General features: G+C 38.4%; 1 protein-coding gene across 1 annotated transcript in view; it reads left to right on the forward strand.

Moving 5' to 3' along the window:
* The window catches only part of ARHGEF10 (Rho guanine nucleotide exchange factor 10), a 98,940-nt gene that overhangs the window by 67,142 nt on the left and 6,648 nt on the right, over positions 1 to 25,150 (forward strand). The window contains exons 22-26 of the mRNA XM_054383770.1: positions 840 to 926; positions 2,283 to 2,506; positions 3,093 to 3,250; positions 15,233 to 15,375; positions 22,156 to 22,330. Of these exons, the coding sequence (XP_054239745.1) occupies positions 840 to 926; positions 2,283 to 2,506; positions 3,093 to 3,250; positions 15,233 to 15,375; positions 22,156 to 22,330 (787 nt within the window). The remainder of the gene's footprint in view (positions 1 to 839; positions 927 to 2,282; positions 2,507 to 3,092; positions 3,251 to 15,232; positions 15,376 to 22,155; positions 22,331 to 25,150) is intronic.

A 25,150-nucleotide genomic window follows, 5' to 3' on the forward strand; every position in this document is an offset into this window, starting at 1 on the left:
GTATGGGTCTTGTGGATGATAGCATTAGCATTCAAAGTGAGTAAAGCAGGGGGAATTTGAGGGGGAAAAAACACAAGGATGACAGCCAGTAGGACAGACACATGGTATGTTCAGGCAGGATAAAGAGCTTCACAAGTACGGATTGAGGAGGTGGTTGAATAGATGATATGTAAAAGTAATTTTTAAAGACTGGCAAACTGGATTGTTTGAGAGTGTAATACTGTTACAAAGAGCAAATCATCAATGGGATGTGTACAAACAGGCTTCAGAAGTTAACCATGATGTAGTGGTGCTAACAGCTCTGCTAGAACACTCAGGTGAGAAGGTTCTGTACTCTCATGAAGCTGATTTATCTGCTGGAGAGATAGAGATTGGAAAAGTGACAATAATAAAGAATTTTTTTTTTTTTAGTTTAATTAAGGGATAATGTTAATTTAGCCTGACAGAATCATGGCATATATCAGACCTATGTGTAAAAGGACACTGCTGAAGAGAAGTACTTGGTGGCTGAGATAAGTAACAGACTAACAATTACAACCAGGATGGCATTGGGTTGGGGTTGGCATTTGGGAAAACTTAAAGGTCATGAGACACTTGAACAGATCAGCTAGAGAATTTGTAGTCTTTGGCTTTTAATGTCTGTAAGAGCAGATAAGCAATGTGTTGGGAACAACATATGTGCAGCTGACTCTGCCCATGAGAAGCTGAACAGAGTAAACTGAAATGCCTTCTGAGATTCTTTGATAATCTGTAATTAACTAAAGCATTTAAGGATAAATTAGGCAGAAACAGGCATGTCTTTTTAATGTGGTAACTGCCTACTTTTCCTTTCCTTGAAGATTGAATGTGCTGCTTATAATCCTGAACTGTACCTCTCTGGTGAAATGGAGTCAGATTCTTGTACCATGGAACATGGTTTTCTTTGGGTAAGCATAATCATTAAAAGCTCCTGTTTCTCTGTGACATATGTATCTAAGATAAAATCCTAGTTGTGTCTATTTTTATTTGCTTGGTTTACGATGGACTTTTATAAGGGATAGCTAGGAATTTTGTCCATGTGGTCTCACTGTTCTCTGAAGGGTGTCATTTGTGTATGTGTGATTTTTTTTTTTCCTTTAGTTTGGCACAGAACAGATTCCAAAGTGATGAACACATTCAGAAGTGAGTTATTTGCTAATATATAGTGAGGGCTGCTAAAACCCATAAGAGCTCACACTGTCCTATTGTCTTTTTCCATATGTTAAAGTGTTTTAGCCACAAATAATCTGTTTAAGTCTGTACATAGGGGAAAAAAACAACTATTCTGGCATATTGTTATGACCCCAAATATGTAGATATTCCAGCAGATAAAGTGAAATAGCTGGTACTGGGGTGTTTTTGTTTTTTGCTTTGGTGGTGGTTTTTTGTTGTTGTTGATGTTGAGATTTGTTTGTCTAAAATAAAAAGTGCTAATTATTTCAGTAGCTTTTCATGTTACTACAATACTGAAATTTTAAGGGGACCTTTGAATTAAAAGTAGAAATAAACAATAGCCTTTGTCACTGGCCTTTTTCAAGGTGACCTATATAACTTTTTGTCTTGGCTATTTGTAAGCAGTCATCACAAATATATGCCAGCAACATCTTTCTACTGTCACAAAATGTTCATTCTTTCTCTTTGTTACGCTTTTATACAAACACAAAGAGTTACTATATAAAAATGCTTGGGCAGATACTTCTTTTTTCACTCTTGCCAGATTCTTGAAATGTACTGGTTTGTGGAGTTATTGATGATACTTACTTCTGGATCAGGAAGAAGTTGTAGAATCCGGTAGCAGTAAATGTACAAAAGGGATTGTAGTAATAATCCCTCTTTTTGTTGTGACAGAGCATTTAGTAGTAGACCTGTTACTGTACAAAGGACAGGCTTCCAGTTTTAAGAGACCTGAGATAAATCAGAACACTGGCTATTAAAATACTACAAAGCTACTTACTGTAATTGCATTACGTTATGGATATACACCTGAGTTAGACAACAGAATAGGCCATAATATTCCTCCCTTCAAAACAGAACTTTTTGTGAGTATACAAGAATTTTGTGTATATAATGTTTTGAAATTTCTTATATTTGTAACGAATTATGTTCTTGTTTATGTCTTAATGCATGAAAACTCATGTTCATGCATATAACTTGAAATGCATGTTTCAATTAACATTCCAGTCATTCCTTCTTTTTAATGCTGGTCTTCCTGGGAACAGGTACCAGTCTTGGTCTTATTTTGATCTTTCCTCTTTCCACTTCAGATTGGCAGCTGTACTAATCAGATGGGCCAGATTGCAATAGTCTCATTTCAAAACTCCAGCCCCAAGGTTATTGAGTGCTTCAATGTGGAATCACGGATTCTCTGCATGGTCTACATACCAGAGGAGGAGAAACTCAAAGAGCAAAACAAGACTGTTCACTCTGAAAATGTTCTTGCAAAAGCTTCTAATGTGCCTACTATTTGCCTTGGCACAGAAGAAGGAAGGTGATTCTCATTTGTAGTGTATGAAGGAGTGACAAATTCTCCAAGGAAAATGCTACTTTATCCAGAAATTCCATCATCTACTTGTACTGATTATCTTTACTTGTAAAGTGCAATTAATTCCAGATTAACTCTTCAATATTCCTTACATACCCATGGTAATAATCTGTAGGAATCATGGGAGTTTTAAGTGTAGTTGATGGTAGTAAGTTTTTCTCTTTTCTGTGGTTCTCCCAAGTAATACTTAATCCTTTCTATTCTTTTTTTTTTTTTTTTTAACTAAAAGAAAGTTTTGGGTGGACTCATAACAAGGAATTTGAGCAGAATTTTTATTATGTCTCTTTGTTGAATAAATGTTTCTCCAGATAAGATAATATGAAAAGTGCTATTATATGTTAATGTTAAGTAATTGCAAATTGTCTACGGAGACATTTTGAATGGCAAAGATACTCCTTTGCATACTCATCTTCCTATGAAGGACAAAATCTTTTCTTCCCTTTAGTATTCTAAACCTCTTTTGTGCATATTCTAATCAGAACTAAATAAAACATAATTTCACGTGTTTATTTTTTCTTGCTTCTATTTATAGCATTTCTATTTACAAAAGTTGCCAAGGCTCAAAGAAAATTCGACTTCAACACTTCTTCACTCCTGAAAAATCAACTGTTATGAGCTTAACATACATGTCTCAATACTTATTTGCTGGCTTGGTAAATGGAAACATCTCAATCTACACAAAAGCAGAAGGTATGTAGTGATATGATTTGATAACATCCTGAGGAACTTGCAGGTCAGTGTATTTTGGCAGAAATAGTTTTCCACTATTATATTTTTTGAAAATTCTCTGTGAAACTGCTGAACTAAGGCTTCTGAAAACAGTTGTTTTCTCTTTTTGAAGGCTAGTAGGAACTTTGACACTGTTCCCTCTTTTGCCATATGATAGATACAAAAACTGAGATATGCCCCTTATGTTTTCAGTGCTACAAGAGTCCAGAAATGTATGTGGTACCAGGAAGTATACTGTATATTATATAGCACAATGCAAATTCCACTCAACTACTTGTGCAGGTGTTTATGAAAAACAGAAGTTCCCTCGTAGTGGAGATTCCTGTATATCTCATTTGAAATGACAACTCTGCTTGAGTGTACAGATAGAAGTCTTTCTTGTGTGTGCAGCTCATGTATTTTACAGTAGGACCCATTTTCCCATTAGCATCATGGTTGGTTGTTCTGTATCTAGCTAAGTAATTGGCTAAAATAATTTGTTTACAAGACAATCTCAGGTAATGCCTCTGAACCAGAAATGTCTTCTGCAGAGCTTGTTTGAGTGCTTGTCTGTGTGCTTAAGGTGTATCTCACTAACTTTCCTGCAGTAGTGCATACATATATGGTTAATTCAGTTCAAAATCAGCAAGGCTTTACTCAGAGTTTGAAATCTGAGTTTTCAAGTCAGATGTTAGCACAGAGACACCTAACCTTGCAAAGTGCAGAGCCAGCAGAAATCTGATGTAACTTAGAGTGTGAGCTGCATAATAATGGTTGTTGTACTTCGCTGCTGAGGTGTGTGCCCTTTAAACAGTGTGCACTGGGTGCAATGAGGCAACTAAATCCTGCCAGTCTCCAACTGAGGAGCCAAGCTCGATATCTTGAATCTTGGAACAAGCTGTGTGTTCAGTATTAGATCATACAAAGACAGTTTGGGAAAAGTACAGGATGTGATTTTTTTTTTTCTTTCTTTCAAGCAACAAAGAATCTGAAAAAAAAAAAGTGTTGTAAAGAAATTTCCTTTCACTAGTTATCATCCTCATCCCAGTGGGTTTCCTGCTGAGCTGTTGTCTCTCATCTGAAGCCAGACATTAGATTTCAGTTCCCGTAAAAAAAAAAAAAAAAATTAACACTAAACAGCACGTTCTTTGTTTTGGAGGCACAGGAGTGAGGCCTTGATCCTAGGGGTCTCATAACAGTTTTTGATGTTTTAGTCTCTGTACCTGGATGGAGCGGTAAAGTGCATCTGTCATTTTCCCTGGAAGGGATTGGTGTATTTAAGACATTTTAAGACTGCAGTTGCTGTCACGCAACTTCTTCTAGCAGAAATCACCTGAAAAACACGAGTGACATCCTTGGCAATACGGGATAGAAGGGATGCATGGGTTGCATATCTACAGAGGATATTAAGGTCAGGACAGAGCCGTTAACCTCAAGCTCATAACATAATTCAATATGGTTATGTTGTACTGGCCAGGATCATAGCATCCTCTATTCATCTACCTCTGAAGACACCAGTTTTGTGCAGCTAGATAGTCTTAGAGCATGTCAGTTTTTTGCAGGATTGCTAGAGCCCTGAGATGGGAAATACACATTCATGTTTTTCTGACTCATTTTGCTATCTCTTGTCTTAGTTTTGTCTTAGTGTGTTATTTCAGTTCTCCATGTTTCATGAAAGTTGTGTGAATCAGTTGTTCCTTATAGCTGGCTGCTGTGGTCTTGTGAGGCTGTCAGCCCTGGAGGGGTGTTTTTTATGAGCACTGACCTATTTTACCAAACAAAAGAATCCAGGCAGTGAAATGAGAGGGAGGGGGAATGCAGCCTCTGAAGAGCTTTCTGCAATTCATCAGGATCGCCTTCTGTTCAGCAGAGGGGGTTACTTTCTAGCCACGCACTTCAACTTGGGTTTTGGTCTATCAGCATAGAGTAAGGAAAGATTTTATTGCAAGGCATCTTGATTTGAAACTTGAGGACAAATGCTATAGGATGCACAGGTAAAATGGTTGTGCACCATGAATGAAAAGGGGTAATCTTTCTTCTACGATGAAAATCCACCTCACGTTCTCTTAACAGAGTTGTGGTCCTCATGTCTCCCCCCCGGAGAAGACTGGGCAGAAAGTGTAGTGGATCAGTTCAGTAACTGAAGTTCTATGCCTATATGTATGTAGTCAAAACCCACAACTTCTATCATTTAGTTTTCAGTACCCAAAGAGCTCTAATTTCACTTGTTGTTTTCAGATGGCTCAATGCATGTAAAATATCCAGCTTGCTTACAAACAGCAAGTGCTGTCTTCTGACTTGCTTCACGAGAGAACTTTGTCATATCAACAGCATCCAGAGTGCTCTCTGGCTGCATGTAGACTTGTCCTGAAGTAATTTAAAATAGCAACTAGCAAGTGTGTATAGTAAAGTGAAGAGCATGTGCCCCATTAGTGAGAGATTTGAAGGTGCACAGTGTGATTTCTTCCTTTGTGGGGAAGCTATGTTTTACTGAGACACTTCTGTATCATTGTATTTACACTTGAAGGTTAAAAAGTACTTGACCCTGAGTGTATTTGAACATAATGGTTGGACTCAATCTTGAAGGTCTTTTTCAACCTAAATGATTATATGATACTATAAATTAAAAGCAAAGTCAATGAGGCGCTGATGTCATAAAATCTACTCAGTTCTTAAATGTGAGCTAACATGATGAGCTGTGAAAATGTCACAGAAAAACTAGGATGTAGGTCCGCTAATATGTTCATCCGAAAAAATAGGAGCCCTGATAATTATCCTCAGCAATCCTTAGTTTTATGTAGGTGAGAAGACTAGTGTGGGGAACTGTGAATCAGCTGAAGTGTTAGATGCTGTTATATATAGGAATGGTAGTGATGTAGATTGTAGTTTCTGACACCTTGTGTGTTGCGAGGTGTTTACAATGCTATCAACTTTTGCAAATTTATCATTCTGAAATATTGTGTATTTATTGTTTTCCTCAGTGTGAATGATTAGGAATGTTTCTAGGCAAAGCATTTCTAAATGATGGTAAGGAAAAAGTACATGGTATTGTCTTTTTTGAGAAAACACAACAAACCCCATTTGTGCTGACTGCAGACAGCCCAGCAGATGTGTTTTCTGACTGATGTAATAACAAAAAAGGTCAGTGTGTGTTTGACTTCCATTCACAAAAGTGTCTTAGGAAAGGGAAATCACAATCTTTATATATACTACAGGTGTGTTCTTCCTGATATATTGTAGTCAGTTCCAGCTACTTCCTTTCTTCTAGACATTGATATACATTTCCTTTCCATAAATCCCTGTAAAGAGTATGGAGAGAAACAAGAAAAAAAGAAAATAAAAAATCAGAATGATTATGGCAAAGAGTAGAAGAGTTAATGTACTGGTAGTGTCAGAGAGTTGGGTTAAGCTGTGAGAGAGTAGCTGCACAAAGAAGACATGCTGCTGTGATGGTAATGGCTATCCATTTATCACATGACTGGCATAGGCAGCCTCTCACTTCTGTACAGCACAGTCAGCCCTTGCGTGCTCACCCTTGGAGTTTGGTTCACAGTGTTTGGCATGCTCCGTGATCTTTCCCCTCTGCTCAGCACTGGTGAGGCCACATGTGGAGTGTTAGGTCCAGTTTCTTGGTTCTTCTGTACAAGAGAGGCATAGACATACTGGAGAAGGTCCAGCACAGGGCCATTCAGATGATGAAGGGACTGGAGCATCTGTCCTGTGAGGAAAGGCTGAGAGAGCTGGGACTGTTCAGCCTAGAGAGGAGGCTCAGGAGGATCTCATCAATGTATATAAATACCTGAAGGGAGAGTGGAAAGAAGATGGAGTCAGGCTCTTTTCATTCGTGCCCAGTGACAGGACCAGAGGCAGTGAGCACAACCTGAAGCAAAGAAGGCTCCCTCTGAACATCAGGAAGCACTTTTTACTGTGAAGGTGACCAAGCACTGGCACAGGTTGACCAGAGAGGTTATGGGGTCTCCATTTTTTGAGATACTCAAAAGCCGTCTGGAAACAGCCCTGGGCAGCTTGATCAGAGGGCTTGGGCTAGATAACTTCTAGAGGTCCCTTCCAAATGCAACTGTTCAGTAACTGTCAATAATGTCCAAACTAATTAGTAAGAAGTTGAAATAAGGTGTTTCTTAATGTCATCCTATTTCAGCTGCCACTGAGCTAGAAAACTACCACTTGTGATTCACAGTGCAGAGCTCATACCTATGGCCAGCTTCTTAAACTGAGAATGAATCATGCCTCTTTCTTTTTTACAGAACATGTAATTTCTCATATAGTATCCTCATAATGGCTAAGGCACTAGGCTCTGAGCTAAAGATTAATACATAAGGTTTTGCTCTGTTGCCTTTCACCTAGTCTTTTGAGTTTTGGTTATGGGGTTTTTTGTTTGGTTGTTTTTTTCAAGAGTGGCTCAGCTTTAACATGAAGAAGGAATCGGGAGTGCTGCGATTGCCACTCTGGCCCTCACTTAGGTGGCTAGAGGTCTCTTCTAGAAGCCAAACAATACTACTTAATCATTAATCTTCTTCTGATTGGAAATATAAGAATAAGGAGAAACAGTTACAACAGTGAAGGCATGGCAGGTCAGTTCATTAGCACAAGGTAATGGTGTGTTTTGACAAATGCAGGAAAGGAGGAATATGCCAAGCATAAAGCACTGATGTTAAAAATCAGATGTGGATCCACACACTTCTCCAGTGTGGTTGAAGAGTGTGGTTCTGGCATAATTGCCACTTAAAGTAGACATAGTGAGAGACATTGTTAGGAAAAGTAAGGAATGATATTTTGCTGTTAGGGAGAGGACTAGAGCACTGATACTGAAAAAGATATAAATACTTTTGTCTTGACTGTGTTATCACTGTTAGCAGTATCACTTAATACTTGTCACCAGAAATATGTTGATAATGCTATCACTCATTTTCATATCTCATGATGGTACTTCCTATACTGTCAGTCTCTATAAGTTTAGGTAGAGCTCTATCAGCTGTTCAGCATAAAGAATTTGTTGCATATGTAGGAAAAAAATACTATATGCATCTGTAGCACAGAATATACCTTATGTAGAAGAGTATGCCTGAGTCTTTCAATTTATTTCCAAGTGATACTTCTGTAGCTACCATCTTACTCCTTAACGGTGCTGGTTTGTGTACCATGTGATGGAAAAAATGTTTGTGCTCCACTGCACAAATTAACCAACAACCACTTTTCCCAGGGCTGTGCTGGCAGCTCTGTTGAACTCATCAATAGTGCTGCTAAACAAGAGAGGAGCTACCAACAAAAAAGCATGTTCAGCTCAGCTTGACAGAGACTTGAGAGCATCCACAAACTACAATTATTAAAAATATTAAATTATTTATGTTAAATAATAAACTTATTTTTAGACATTATTCTAAATTAATATTACTTTCCCTCATTAGTTTTTATGGAAACAAATGATGAAAGACAAAGTAGCCAACATTCTGTCCTATAAAATGAACATTATTTGAAAACTTTGCCTTTCTGATTCAGTTTGAGTGGATAGAAGGATTATTTTCTACAATTCATAAAAATTACCAAAGCTAGCAAAATGTGCTGATGTAAATAATGTCTTTATACATTAAAGTTTTAAAAGTATTTTATGAGCATGAGATACCTTCCTTTGATGAAGCTAAGTAGCCTGATACAAGCACTACAAGATACCATTCAACACTGGGGTGTAAACTGTGGCACACAACTATTGGAGAAATATAACTTACAGAGGGTATTACAAATAATGGTATAACACAAAAGCTATTAGCACATAGACAGAATCATGCTTTAAAAACTGTGTTCTCGTGTTTTAAGTATTCATCTGATATGCAAATATCAGAACTTATGACACCTTCACATAATCGCAGAATCACAGAATGATAGGGGTTGGAAAGGACCTTGAAAGATCATCTAGTCCAACCCCCCTGCCAGAGCAGGATCACCTAGAGTAGGTCACACAGGAATGCATCCAGGCAGTTTCTGAATGTCCCCAGAGAAGGAGACTCCACAACTTCTCTGGGCAGCGTGTTCCAGTGTTCTATCACTCTCACAGTGAAAAAGTTTTTCCTTACTTTTATGTGGAACCTCCTCTGCTTCAGCTTACACCTGCTACCCCTTGTCCTGTCATTGGACATCACTGAGAAGAGCATGGCTCCATTCTCCCAACACTTGCCCTTCACCCAGTCTCCTCACAGCTAAAGTGACTCTGCTCCCTCAGCATTTCCTCGTAAGGGAGTGCAGTATCTCCCTTAGTCAATTTTGTTCCTCTGTGCTGGGGTCTTTTAAGCCATTCTCTGTCCTTCTTGAACTGAAGGGCCCAGAACTGGACACAATATTCCAGATGTGGCCTCACCAGGGCAGAGTAGAGGGAGAGGAGAACTTCTCTTGATCTACTAGCCACAGCAGTTATGATACACCCCAGAATGCCATTGGCCTTCTTGGGCCACAAGGGTACATTGCTGGCTCATGATCATCCTGTTGTCCACCAGGACTCCATGATCTTTTTTTGTCTTCAACCATGTTCTCAGATTTTGTAGACACATTTCATTCCTGCATATAGCGGCATCTCAGTTGCTATAGATGCCTCTGTTCTGTCACAGTAATGTTACAGAGACTGCCAGAGACTGCTGTGTCTCATGTACCAGGTATTTGGTATTTCTGTAGTAACTATCTGTACATGCTTTGATGTGGCCAGTTTATGACCCAAGTCAACTAAAACTTGCAAATATAGACATCTTCATGTTGGTAATGGTTGTATGGACTTTCTTACAAAACAGAGGGAAAACTCCTACCTCTTCTCTCACTGTTTCCTTACTGTTTCCTTCCTGTTTCCACAGGTGCCTGGCTTCCATCTTGGGTTTGCTCAGGATGCAGATAATGGAGTTTTGCCCAATACAGACTAACCTATTCTAGAATCATAGAATCATTTAGGTTGGAAAAGACCTTCCACATCATCATGTCCACCACTAAGCCATGTCACTAAGCACTATGTCTAGATGTCTTTTCAATACCTCCGGGGGCTGGGACCCCACTGTTTCCTGGGTAGCCTGTTCCATTGCTTGGCAACCCTTATGGTGAAGAATTTTTTCCTAGTATCCATCCTAAACTTCCCCTAGTACAAGCTGAGGCCATCCTCTCATCCTCCTACTTGCTACTTGGGAGATGAGACTGACACCCTTCTCACTACAACATGCTTTCACATAGTTGTAGAGAGTGATAAAATCTCCTCTGAGCCTCCTTTTCTCCAGGCTAAAGAACTTTGGTTTTGTCAAATGCTTTCTGTAATACTTGTGCTCCAAATGCTTCACCAGTTTTGTTGCTCTTCGGATGCACTTCAGCATCTCCATGTCTTTCTTGTAGTGAGAGGCCCAAAACTGAACACAGAGGTTGAAGTGCAGCCTTACCAGTACAAGAGGTCAGTTATTTCCCTGGCCACTCTGTTTGTGATAGAAGCCAGGATGCTGTTGGCCTTCATGGCTACCTGAGCACACCGCTAGGTGCCACTCAATGCTCCCAGGTCCTTTTCCACCAGGCAGCTTTCCAGCCACTCTTCCCTAAGCCTGTAGTGTTGCATGGGGTTGTTGTGACCTGAGTGCAAGACCTGGCACTTGGCTTTATTCAGTCTCATTCAACTGGCTGCAGCCCATCAATCCACTCTGTCCAGACCCCTCAGCAGAGCCTTCCTACCTTCAAGCAGATCAACACTCTCACCCAGCTTTGTGTCATTTGTGATTCTTGTCATCTGCAAACTTACTGCAGGTACATTTAATCTCTTGTCCAGATCATTGATAGAGATATTAAAGAGAACTAGCTTCTGTACTGAGCTCTTGGGAACACTACTTGTCATTGACTATCAACTGGATTTAACTCCATTCACCACAATTCCTTGTGCCCAGCCATACAGCCAGCTTTTTACCCAGTGAAGCGCATGCCCATCCGAGCCATGAGCAGCCAGGAGAATGCTGTGGGAAACAGTGTCAAAGGCATTACTAAAGTCTGTCTAATGGCCCCAACCTTTCCCTTATTTACTAAATCAGTCACTTTGTCATAGAAGGAGATCAGGCTAGTCAAGCAGAACCTGCCTTTCATAAACCCATGCTGAGAGGGTGATCATCTGGTTGTTCTGTATGTGCTGCATGATGGCACTCTAGATGATCTGCTCCATAACAGGAGCATATAAGGTATGTGTACTGCATATTGCATCCCATTTGGTGCTTACCTCATAGGTGGAAGACCACTTTATTCTCTGTGGTTTTTTTGGCATTCCAGAGACAAAGGTGACCATACAGTCATCCTGAAACTAAAGCAATGCTTAGTTAGAGCACAGAATAAAGGCATTGATTAAACAGACTTTTAAGAGAATCCTCACTTCTATGGGCACTCCTGTCAGTGTTCTCCACATTATATATATCTGCACTGCCAATTTTAATTTTGCTCAGTTCCTACTTTTCAGAAAATAATTTGCTTGGCTTCTTGCACTGGCTTTGTTGTATTGTAACCTTGGTGTTTTCTTGGCAAAAGTTTTATCTCAGCTGATATTTCTTGCTTTTTTGGCCTTTTTTCCTTAGTAAAAAATAAATGTATTGAATGAGTAACTAACCAAGGATTTATAACATCAAAGCAAGCTGTTGCATATCTTTGCAAGTGCCACCCCTAATTTTAAATACATGGATAGTGACAGTTGTTGGACATAATCACATGTTTTGAATCTGCAGGTATTTTCACCTAGATTTTAGAAGCAGGGGACTCTGTGGATCAGACAGAGAAAACATGAGAATCAAATATGCGGTCTGTGCAGACAGGTATTGAATAGTGTCTGCTGAGATCTGGAGAGAGAAGCAGAGAGAGTATTATCTTTTCTTCAAAGTGTGACTTTGATAGTCTTGGAATAACCTGTGAACTAGACACTGACTTGCTAAGTAATTTTGGTGATGGGTGATAAAATTCTGAGCAAAATGGAGTTGTGATCTTGCTTTTAGCCAGTAGCATGTGGTTAAAGCATTCACAGAAGTATCTTGGATTACCAGGCTTAATCCCTTGTCTTGCTCAAGAGGATTTGTACCCATGCTTCCAACTGTCAAGAGATTTCCCTGGCTGCAACAGAGTAAGAGGAGAGAGATGCACACTGTTTAATTTCTGCTCTTGGTGTCACTCTACTTTGTATAATTAATTAAGGATTCACTGAAGCAAGGACCAGAATGCTGCTAACCCATCGTTTAAATACTGCCCTAATTACCAGACTAGAGAGTCTCCTTCCACCCTTTTTATCCCCTCATCTGTCTCAGATGCTGTCTGATCTGGAAGACGGCAATGTTAGCAGGAAGAAATAAAAAAGTATTACAGAAGAGTCTTATCACATACATGGGTTTAGGGTATCTAGGTAGGGCAATCACTTTGGATTTTTTCTGGGCCAAGTAATGTATCAGGTGGGATTGCAGTTTCTTTGTATCAAGTCATGGTAACATGAGAGACATCAGATCTCTATCACCATTTTTGCATGTCCAATCCTACTGAACTCTTAAAGCTAACTGGATTAAGTGCTATGCTAACAGAACATGGTTCTGTGACAACTGAATTTCGGTATGCATGTTTGTTGAATCAAATACTCCTACCACTGATAGTATTCATAGCATTGGTAGTATTGAACTCCCTTTCCTACCTTGCAGTAAGCTGCTTTAGAATTTTTATTTTGCAATGAACATCCACCTGACACCAGCACTATTTTGTCATTTTCATTCAAAACTCTTACAGATTATAGATAATTTTAAGTAGTACTTGATCAAAATTAATGTCATGGCTTAATGCTTAGCCATCTGAGGACTTGCATGGAAGTTAAGGGTATAATGACCCAGATTAAAACAAACAAATAAAAAACCAAACACTTAGATGCTCAAAATGAAATTTAAGCAAAATGTAGATCTGAGTCCACAGCTGAGATCAGGAAAATGCCTATTTACCTGCTACATCAGTATCAGCTATGCTTTATATATAATGTATAACTGGAATGTATTTAAAAGGAAGAGCTGTTGAATTCAGTGAGTGGTTTTGTCTATGCATTTGTGTTGTCTGGTGCAAAATATAACTACAGAAGAAAAGGTAACTTCTTTCTCAGCATTTCTGCTCTTTGCCCAAATTTACAGTCTTTGTACCTCAGAAGAGCCACTCAGAACATATTAGACTTATGCTGGTTTCATGTCTAAAAAGGAAGCCTGAGGCTGCTATGTGCTGGATGCTGTTCCAACACAACTGCAGTCAGTATAATATATGCAACAGAAGTCAGAATGCACATACATGTGCAGCTCTGCTCTCTGAATGCTTTGCACTGAACTGCCTACAGAGGTTAAAGTGTTCATAGGGTATAGGCAGGTTCCACCTGAGAAGTTAATTTCATGATAACATGGTTGCTAGCAAATGAAAACTTTTCCAGAAGTTTTCTTATTACTAATGGCACATGAGTCATCAAGAACACAAAATGACTTTGACATTGCTGGGAGAGTTTGCAGGCTAATAACTGGAAACACTGTTCTCACTTGCAAAATAAAATAATGAAAATTATTTTGACAGCCTAAAACTAAATGTCAGTTTTACAAAGATGCTTTCGGAAGAGAGCCACATCCTGAGAGTGACTCAGTGATGTTTGTGTCATGCAGATGGCAGAAGCAATGAGAAGTATTCCGAAGCGGAGGCTTCTCGTTGTTGCTGCTGTTACTTTGAAGCAGATAATGTCATACTCCTTTGCTTAAGCAGATAAATAAAGATGCATTTTTCACTGGGAGAAAAGAAAAAAGCTGTACTTAAGTGCTTGCCTAAAAACATGTTTACCTTAATCTCATAAATCAAAATTGAACTGGTTACTGAGTTGAAATCAGTCAACAACTTTTCTGCAGCTTATGCAGGAAGAAGTCTTTCAAGTGTGAAAATGAGCCCTTTTTTGACATATATTATCTTGATGTAAAAACCAGGTACTTTAACAGATTTTGATATTGTTACTGAAGCGTAATGGATAGAAATGTGATCTTTGAGACTTTATGTTCAATGAGTATATACAGTAGAAGCAAACTAGTAGCAAAGTATTTAAATGATTAATGATGTATTTAGTATATCAAATTGTATGTATGAAAGACACAACTATAACTAATTCAAGAAGCCTATGTTGCTAGCTCTTAAATTTGAGAAAAATAGTTTGCTAATCCTTCTTTCTAAGAGAGTGACCAGAGCAGTAAGTGGCAGCATGCAGTTTTTATCAGGTCTCTGAATCATTTGTTGTACCTCATATGTGTGTATAATGTAATTTGGATCTGCTAAATACAGTCCACAGAAAACACTGATGAGGGAAAAAATAAGAAAAGTGAAGATATGGCACAAAATTAAGTTCTCATTTCTTATAAACCAAATTTTGTTCTTAAGTGAAGCATCTTGAAGCAGGAAGTACATTCCATCAATGCCCTCTTTTCCATCAATGTCCTCTTAGAGATTCATTTGAGATCGTTAGAACTTGCAGTAAAAAATACTGCTGATTATTTTTCATGGGAAAGATGATTCTGTCCTAGTTGGAATTTGATTCACCTTGAAATAAGTCAGTTGTGAGCTCATTCTGAGTTGGACAAAATTTTATCAGCCACGGCTTTCTGACTGTATTTTCTCTGGAAAGGATAGTGGTTGTATCAGGACTGCAGTGTGGGATTCCTTGTTTCTTAATTATTCCAGATAAGATTTGTTCAGTTAACAAATACATGACAGTTTGGTTGTTTTTTTTTCCTTAATGTTGCATTAGCTTTACTAACTGGAAGCTACTTTTAAACATCCATAAATCACTGTGTAGCTTGAAGTGGCAACTTACAGAGACTGGAGCAGTACACTTGACAACCAATGTTTTCAGACCTGTTTTGAAACAAAGATTACCATTTTGTTTTGTATAACCTTTCTTCTTCTTTATTATTGTTGAAGATGGGACATGGAACACAGAACCTCAGAAGATAGTTAAACTGGGGGTTCTGCCTGTTAGAAGTCTGCTTGTGATGGAGGAGACTATTTGGGCTGCATGTGGTGGACAGATTTTTATAATCAGCATGGCGACTCATTCCGTAGAGGTAATGCTTTTAAAAACATTGTTCTTGTATTGTGCTACAGGGTATAAGTGGTGAACTTCCAAGCATTAACATCTGATTAAGAAGCTTCATGATTCAGAAAGCTTTGCATGAAGTATGGTTTCACTTCTGTTAATTCCTACTCCTCACAGTTTGAAATTCCTCTGTGATGTAATCTGCTGACATCTCACTAGAGTTGGGTTTGCTTATGTTTTCCCCCAGGTTTTCAAAAGGTGCTTGCAACTCATATAGTGTTTGGGGCAAGAAGCTTGCTTAAAAATGAGATCTGAGGAAAGGCAGGAATTGCCTGTTATTTCCAGAAGGTTTAACTCAGAGTCTGCCTCTACATAGTTAGATGTTACTTGTCTCTTACAATGATTTCATAATAAATTTTTCTGGCTTTTTTTTTCTCAGTGGCCTACAAAAATTTGCTTTGCATAAAAATATTTTCTAGTGAATAATCATACAAAAGTCAACTTTTCTGGAAGGACAGGTAAGTGTTAAGGGTTCAAGCTCATGTTTGTGACTACATTTTCCAGAAAACATTAAACCTTCTTTTCTGTAAAAATTGCAGCCTCCACCAAAAAAATGTCTTTGCGGTCTATGTGGAGTTGATGAAATGTTAGCAATTAAACCTCTTCTTCAACCTACAATACAGTTACACTGAACTGCATGATGTTTACAGCCGTGAAGTTCTCTCAAACAGGAGATATGATGAGCTCACAGCCTGGTTCTGTGTGTGCTTTGTTGCTGCTTTTTTGTTTCACTGATGATCGTGTTTTCTCCCAACAATCGTCTGTTTGGTACAATTGATTCTGTGAGTCATTGTCATGAGTTTGCAGGGAAATAACTAACACACTAATTTCCTCTTTCTTTATCTGTGCTTTCTGGGCGATGTTCTTTCATCCCAGTAGATGCTGGAATCATATATTTTTCCTACTTTGTTTAAAGCTTGTTTTGTTCATAGTTTGAATGGTATGATAAGGGAATGATTTTTTTGGAAGAGGGATTTGGATAGGCACTTGAAGTTGGTTTTCATTTGCATCCCTGGCAAGCAGGGTAACCTCTGACACACCTGGTTACTGCCCTACGGACTTTGATGATTAATGTTTCTGTTTCTTACCAAGAAATAAATTGTAACAGTAAGAGATCGTAGCCAGATTGCTCCTGTGAGAGGTTGGCTACATGCCACCAGATCTCTGTAAATTAGTTTGGTAATTCGGTCTCAAATGTTTTCCTAGATCAGGTGGTATGGCTGCAGTTTGAGCTGTGCTGTTTTGGCACACAGGAACAAAACTGAAGTTAAACAAGCTCTGAGAATTAAATAATGTATAAAGCTCACTCTATCAAAATAGACTATAGCATAATGGATTGCAGTATTGAACCCAAAAGTTCAGAGAGATAAAATAAAAAATAATTTATCAGTATCTCTGACACACAGTAGTTTCATTTTTCAGCTGTTACTACGAGTTTTCTTATAAAAGCATCACAGGATGCTTTTTCATTTCCAGAGTGCTGTGTAAACTAACCTATCCAAGCTGTTCAGAGTTCAGATTATTACGGATCCATTGTATTAATTATAGCTATAATTAATACACAGGCAATGAGTGCTGCAGCAAACAGCATATAAGAAATGGTGCATATGGGTTGAGTAATGTTTAGTCAACACAGATAATTTTATTCATTAAAATGGGGGGGGGGGGGGGTTTGTTTTGTTTTTTTTATGACTAGCTAAGACTCTTTTATTCCATGAAAATATCCATACCTTGGCATGTCATCTTCCTCATAGAATTGTGAACAAATTATGATTTTTTTTTTCATTACCTCTTCACTGGTTCCAAGACATACACAAATACTGATCTTGTTTTCATCATCTTGCAAACTAAACAGCTCGCTAATGTTTTCACTATTGCTACCTGACTTGTTCTAGATACTTCTTGGGTTTGTATTTCTACAAGCAATCTGCTATGATGTGCATATCACATTCATGGGCAATATTGTTTCAATATTATATTATACATGAGATAATTTAGACTGCCTATAGGGAATATTTTAACAATACCAGCAGCTGAATACATCTGAACTACCTATTCCTTACTTTGCAGAGCAGGAGCTTTGTTGTACAAAGGCAAACAGCAGCAAAGGAAATGGTTGTTCTCTCTCTGTACCCTCTTGTTGAGAATTAGTAGTAATTATTTGACTCAAGGGTTTTTTTGTGTAATATTCATCTTTTCTCTCTCAGCAGGAATCCAGCTGTTGCACAGGACTCAGCTGTTACTATTTACCCTTTGCTGAACTCCTTTGTTTCTCCATGTACTTCAAATTACAGCTGCTTGTTTGCTCATTTTTTCCTACTATAATGCAGACACATAGGTTCTGTGTCATATACCTTATCTGAAACAGCACCTGACTAGTTTTTAAGGCCGTATCTGTGTAAGCCAATGAGAATATTCAAGACCATTCAGTAAACTCCATACTTGATGAGTCACTCCGCCCTTCATAGGTACCTCATACGTACATGTCTGTGCATTTGCTAAGTGAGAAGTACATTGTCCTTGAAAATAACCTCATTCCATGCTTCTTTGCTTTTCTAAGATACTTGTTTATTTTTTTAAATAATTATTGAGCAGGTTTGGATGTTATGCACTTTTCCTATTTTTTTTTTTCCTCTTTGATGGCAGTACAACTCTTAATTCACTTGCTTTAATGGTATGCTACTGTGGTAGTTTTAGGTAGTTTAATGTTGGGGGGAATTTTCAACCCACCACAGTTACCATAATGGAGCATTTTAGGAAATGTCTTTTATTGCCACAGTGGTCCAAACTGGCACAGTGCCTCAAGTTCCTTGGAAAGGAAACGCATCAGTTATAATGCATGGATATAGGCTGGGCAGTGACTGGTTTGAGAGCTGCCCTGAAGAAAAGGACTTGGGGGTGCTGGTGGATGAGAAGCTCAACATGAGCCAGCAGTGTGCACTTGCAGCCCAGAAAGCCAATCACATCCTGGGCTGCATCAAGAGAAGCATAGCCAGCAGGTCCGGGGAGGTGATTCTCCCCCTCTACTCCGCTCTTGTGAGACCCCACCTAGAATACTGCATCCAGTTCTGGAGCTCCTATTACAAGAAGGATCTGGAGGTGCTGGAACATGTTGAGGGAAGGGCCATGAGGATGATCAGAGGCTGTCCTATGAGGACAGACTGAAAGAGTTGGGGCTATTCAGTCTGGAGAAGAGAAGGCTCCAAGGAGACCTTATTGTGGCCTTCCAGTATCTTAACGGGGCTTACAAGAAAGCTGGTGAGGGACTTTTTAGGGTGTCAGGTAATGATAGAACAAAAATAGAAATGGGTAGATTTACATCAGATGTTAGGAAGAAATCTTCACCATGAGGATGGTGAGACCGTGGAACAGGTTGCCCAGGGAGGTGGTAGAAGCCCCATCCCTGGAGGTTTCTTATAGCCAGGCTGGATGTGGCTCTGGGCAACCTGATGTAGTGTGAGGTGTCCCTGCCCATGGCATGGGGGTTGGAACTAGATGATCCTTGATGTCCCTTCCAACCCTGAAAATTCTATGATTCTACATACTCCAACACTCTTTCTGGGAAAATGAGATTTGTCCTCAGTTTTGACCCTGGGTTTGACAGCTGTATTGCTGTTGATCCCACTTGGTCCCATAGTCATCTCTGTGCCTGTAGACCCTTACACTCTGCAAAGGCAGTATGTGTTTGTTTAAAACCTGCAGAAAATGACAGTATTTAACAGAATAAAGTCACCAATTGAACAGCATTCCATCCTGCTTTGTTTCATCTTGTTTTTAAACTTGGCTAACTATACAGGAGTTACTCGGAAATGTTCAGCTGAATCAACAAACCAAGTGATAATCCATCTACAAGAGTGTATGTTGCCCAAGTACTGTAACTTCTTCAAAGCAGTAAGTCATTTGCTTTACCTTGTGGACAATGATACCCATTATGCATCTCTCATGAAGCTTGAGAAATCATGGTTCAGTTCTTGGCACAGTTGTTTGGTCCAAGTGAGCTCCTCCTCAAATGAAAGACTTCAGCTATGCCCGGCACTGATGAAACAATGGTGAGCTATGTCGGGCTGCACTGCTGGGCAGGCAGGCTGAGGCATTCAAAAGGTCTTCTGCAGCAATCCTGTTGCTATAGTGCTTGAATGGGAGAGCCTGAAAAAAGCTGGGCTCTCCATAGTGAGGCGTGTAGGTTTGAAAACTGAAGGAGAAAAGTAAAATGAAGTTCAATTTTTGTGATAACAAGGGAAATAAGACTTTTTTGTCTCTTTGTATCTGTATTTCTTGTTATGAGAATTAAAAAGAGAAGAAAAAAGTAATTGAAGAGAAAGACCAGCTACTGGGTTTTCAGATAGACATGTAATTGAAACAGATACCAAAACTCTCCTCTGTATACAAACTTCGGCATTTGTAAAATAATGTAGTTTTGAGGTGTGTTCCTGCTCCGTGTTAGAAGACCCTTTGAAGAGAGGAAGGGTTTTTCACTTGCTTTTTGTGGCATAGACAGTGTTACAGTTTAACTGTGTCTACATGTTTCAGCAGACAGCTGTAGGAATAGCAGGACAGACTAAGTAGGAGGGTAATGAGTTGGCTGGTAAAAATGGAATGTGACAAAAATGCATGTGCAAGTTGTTTACAGTGGCAGCAACAGAATGATCAGCTGTGGTCAGATCACTCCAGAGAAATTTAATTTCTTATGATCTACCTCATTTTTCTTCTAATTTCAAGCAGTGCAAGTTCACTTTAGCAGCCTTGTATCCGTCCCTAAGAAGTTTTGAAAAGTCATCAGCGTAGGGATGTACGAGTCTGTAAATAGAAGTTACTATTTTAAATCCTTTTTGCGATGACACATGCATGATGAGTGTATCAGGAAATTCAGCCCCAAGAGCTGTTTCTATCTTTGAAAAGTGGTGTTCATGGATGAGTTCTTCTGTTGAATAAATCATATGATTTTCAAATTGTATGTATAATTTGGTAAAAAATGAAAGCAGGCTATTTGAGGGAAAATGTGACTATAAATGTGCCTGTCAGAAAATGCACATCTTACGTTCTGCAGTGATGTTATCAGAGGTAATACAGTAGCACTCAAGAACTGAACCACTGCCTAACATCTGCAAGGTACTTCTCTCTTCAGTTACTTAAAACTAAACATTTGAAGAACATTCCTAAAGAGAGGAAAAAGAAAAAACAAACCAAACAAATATCATACCCCTTACTTTTCAGTCAGTCAGCTTCTCAGTGGGAAGTAATAATTTATGGAGTGATAAAGTTCTTGAAAAAAAAATTAAATGCCTACTAAGTATAATATCAAGTTACACTTAGTGAAAACTTAACTTCTATTCTTTGTCTCTGATCTTAGCCTGTTTATTGAATATAGATGATGAGTTTGAACAATTTGTATCTATAACCCTAGTATGTGCAAAACATAACTTTCTTGGGCTAAGAGCTCATCCTATCCTGAGATACATGTAATTTAGATTTTGATGCAAGATGACCAGAATGTAACCCTTACTTTGTAATTCATGAAAAATTTAAAAATACTTTTACAAGGGGAAGGGGGTACCTTGGCATATATCTGCAATTATAATTAGGAGTACCTAATAAGTAGTGTGAATATTAGAGCAGATATTTACTCCCATATCCTTTAGAGAGAGATTTGTATCCAAGTAGCAGTATATCATTTATTTAGACAAGGAAGTTTGTTTATCAGAATAGCTCTCTGTATTTGATAATAGCTGGCACAACATTAAAAGGCTTAAACCATTAGTTTTAAAAGGCTTAAAACATTAACTTCAGAGACAGTTTGCTTACGGTACAAAACTGGGAAAAAAAATTCCTCCTTCTTGTTAATGATTAAATAACTTTGCTACAGCTTTATCCTGCATACTAACAGGGGCATGTAGAGAGGTTTTGGCTGTCCTGGAAGTGTGCAGAAGTTATAACTGTGGAGACACTACATGAAGGAAGAAGGTCTATGTCTTGTGCTAGTTATCTTCAGAATAAGGATTTTGGCCTTTCTGGTGAAAAGTATCAAGATTTTGAGGGATGGGAAGATAAATTACTGAACAGTTGTGAAGTTCAGAAGTGTCTATAAGTCAAAAAAAAAGCTGCAGTATTAAGGCTTACCTTATTATGTACTTAACTGAGCAAATAATTGGGTATTTGTAATCATAAGCACTCTACCTTCTAAAGACTACTTTTTCCTTGATTCTGTGATCCTTGTTCTGAAAATACCTTGTAACAGAACAGAATAAAAATGGTTTTTAATGTTTGGAGTTCTGCTGTAGATGAAAGTAACATATTAGGAAAAAAAGCTACCCACTCCCAGGAAACTCCTCCGTGGTAGTTTTCCCAAAGGAATATCAATACAGAAATACAAAATCCTCTTAAGTCTGAGCTGTTACAGGCTTGCTAGCTCCTAGCCTGCAATGTTTTTGTTAAATACAGCTCCTAAGTTAATGTGAAGTTAGTCTATCATTAGGTAGAATTGTGGCTCAAGAGCTAAGAATCCTTCCACACTAATGATGATGTTTATTAAAAAAAAAAAACAAACAAAAAAACAACCCAAAACCAACCAAACAAACAAAAAACCAGGAAAAGGAAAATCAACACCACATATACAGCAGTCAGAACATATTCCTGAACAGAGGAAGCTGGCTTTGTCCTTGATAGGGAGGGCAGAGATACAGCACCTGCACTGAACAGCTGGTAAGAAAGGTTGAATGATGTTCAGCTGCATCTCCTGTTTCTCTTACAGAGCCATTTTGAAGCCCATCAAGAGGAAGGGATGGTAATCTCTCACATGGCTGTTGCTGGAGTGGGAATTTGGATTGCCTTCACATCTGGATCTACTCTTCGCCTGTTCCACACTGAGACACTGAAACACCTCCAGGATATTAATGTTGCCACACCTGTTCACAATATGTTGCCAGGTAGCTGAATCACACTGATAACATTTTTGTTTTATCCCTGTTGTTCTCCAGAGTGGTGTAGATTAGGTCAAAATCTTGGACTTTGACAACTGTTGTCTGGCTATTTGCTTTCCTAAATCACAGTCTGTTTCCTGCCCAGAAGAACTATGTGAGCAATGGGTTGGTTGAGTAGCATCTCTCCTCCTTAGAGGTTGTAAATGTAATTATATAGATAAACAGGTGCGTTCTTTCATTTTGTCTTTTTTTTTGTTGTTGTTTTTGTGTGTATGTGACTGTGAAGCAGTAGGACAGTGTGATCTGCTATGATTGTGTATTTGCTTTGCAGAGTCTAGCATTTGCTTCTGGAACTTAGTATCAAAGTACATGATGGAGTCAATTTGCCTAGGATCTGAACCTAAAAACTACTTGCTTAATTTTTCTAACAGTAGAGAGAACTCAGCTGAACCACTCACACTGTCATTTCAGAGTATGTTCAGTGCTTTGCTGATTAGAGCTTAAATTTTTTTAATTGAAGGTTAGCCTTATAAGATGGAACCTGTGGTTATTAAGGTAAAGTTTAACAAATCTTTAAGTATTATAAGACAGAAACTGTTCAATCACTCCCAATCCGCAGTTCACAGTTGCACTGGTTTATATCATTGTTGCAAGTGAGTGACTAGGAGGTCATCAACAAGCAGATTAGCTTGAAGCTGTGGCAGTGCTAGGAAAAGAAATGGACTGAAAACTGCTGCTGGCATGGCATGAGCAGGAGGAGTCCATGAAGAAACAACTTTTTTTTTTTCTGTCTCTCCCTTCTTATGTGCACCAGCTTTATTGTTTCTTTTCCAGCAGATGCCAATTCTCCCTTCACTGGGATTGTGTTTATACTCTTACAAGAGTTACAAATTGTGCATCAGAAATGTTTTACTTCTTTAGTTTCTGTCATCTTATCATATTTTCTTTCAGATTACATTAAGCTTTGCAATAAAGCTCTATTTTTAAATTGTCATTTTTATCATGTTCTAGACAGAGTGTTTTTCACATGTGGTATTTGACTGTAGATCCAGCACTGAACAGCAGCAAATCAGTTTCCCTTTAAATAGGTCATTTGATTGAATTCATTGCAGTTATGCAAAGAAATCAAGATCAGTTGTAAAAAGAAGATTAATTTTTAATATGTTTTACTGTTTATGTTAGGAGAAAAAAGGAATTAGGACCTCCCTTATACATAATTTCTGCATATATAAACCTTTCACAATGTAGCTTTAGTTTTCATTGCCATGGCAATAAAACTGCTGACGTAACATGATTTTCTTTTTTGGTAAAAAATTTTAGCTATTCTTCCCTGTTTTAGTTCCTTTTTTTTTTTTTCCTCAGTGTCTTTGCAAAAAGCATGCCAGTGAATGGAAATGGGAGTTTATTTCAGGAGTGGGACGTTATTACAGCAAATGTTCCAAGGGAGAATCCATTCTAAAAATGAAACGAATTTCAGTTATTTAGTAGTTGCTCTTGGGCCTGTTTATACGATCTAAATAATGCTGCAACAACAAAGGCTAAAAGAAAGGAGTAGGAGGTTTACATAATAAAGCAGCAGTAAGAATCTTTTAATACTAAAAGCGACCAGAGAATAAATCGAGTTCTGTGTAGTATATACTGAGGATAAAGCAGAAAAAAATTGAAAAAAACACCGAAGCAGAACAGAGAGACTGTGAAATAGCTGTGTGTTTACAAAACATATATTTGCTTGTACTGAGGATTTTTATGACTTCTTAATTCTGAACAGATTAAAGAGGCAAGATCTGAATATAATTTTGAAGAAGCTGGACTTCTTTTGCCCACATTTTAGTAGTAACAACAGCATGTAGTATTAGCCCAGTAAGGCTATCTGGCAACATAAATGACAGGAACATCACTCCATGAAGTTATTGAAATAATTTTGTTGCTATACAGTAGAAGAAAAAATGATCATCACTGTCAGGAACAGTTAATGTAAGTTACAGTGCTGTATTTTAAATGATAGCTGTAGTAACTGATTAAGATAGAGGAGTAGGAGGTTCTCATAACCTTAGTAGCCAGTTTTCATAGCATTAGATTTTCCCAAGTTTGCTCTTAGAAGATGGCTTTAAATGTCACCACCTGTTCTGCTTGTTGTGAAGGATGTGCCTCCTTTGAGGAAGGCAACCTGAAGCACTATGGGCAGGACAGAATCACAGAGGAAGAAGTGTAAGATAAATGTGCAGGAGGTGTTTGTCCATGTCATATGGCAAAATTTTGTAATGTAAAATGCAGACTTTATCTGGCAGAGTCTTTTATCTGCTGCATGTAACATTTTTAATCTCTGGGAGGGGTCTTGTGTTCTGGGGTTATTGGAAGTTTCGGTGTAGGAATGCAAATGCAGGACTGGAAATAAAACCAGGGCCACAGAAGCAACCATGACATAGGCATTTAGTCCAGGGAGGTATTTCCTAACAATATTAAGAAGCTGATGTTCTGTAACATAACAACAACAAAGTACAAATGCCATATGAGAAAAGAGAATGGTTGAGAGGAAGAGCATCACCATTGTTAAAAGTCCAATTTCAAGTAAACCACAGTACAGCTGGATTGCTTATGAATGGCCCAGCTACACCTCTGTTGGCTGACCAGGGGGCACACTGAGCAGCAGAAAAAAAACCAATAAATCTATTAACACTTGAAGACAAATATACATAATTCACTAGTGCGGTGCACTTCATTGGTAGAGTGAGTTTATGCTTAGTGTCTGTGATCTGTAGCTGAAATGAAAAAAAAAATTAAAAATCACACTGTAAATGGACAGTCCACTTGTTTGGTTTTTGGGGT

This window comes from Indicator indicator, chromosome 9, assembly GCF_027791375.1.
Source record: "Indicator indicator isolate 239-I01 chromosome 9, UM_Iind_1.1, whole genome shotgun sequence".
NCBI lineage: Eukaryota > Metazoa > Chordata > Aves > Piciformes > Indicatoridae > Indicator > Indicator indicator.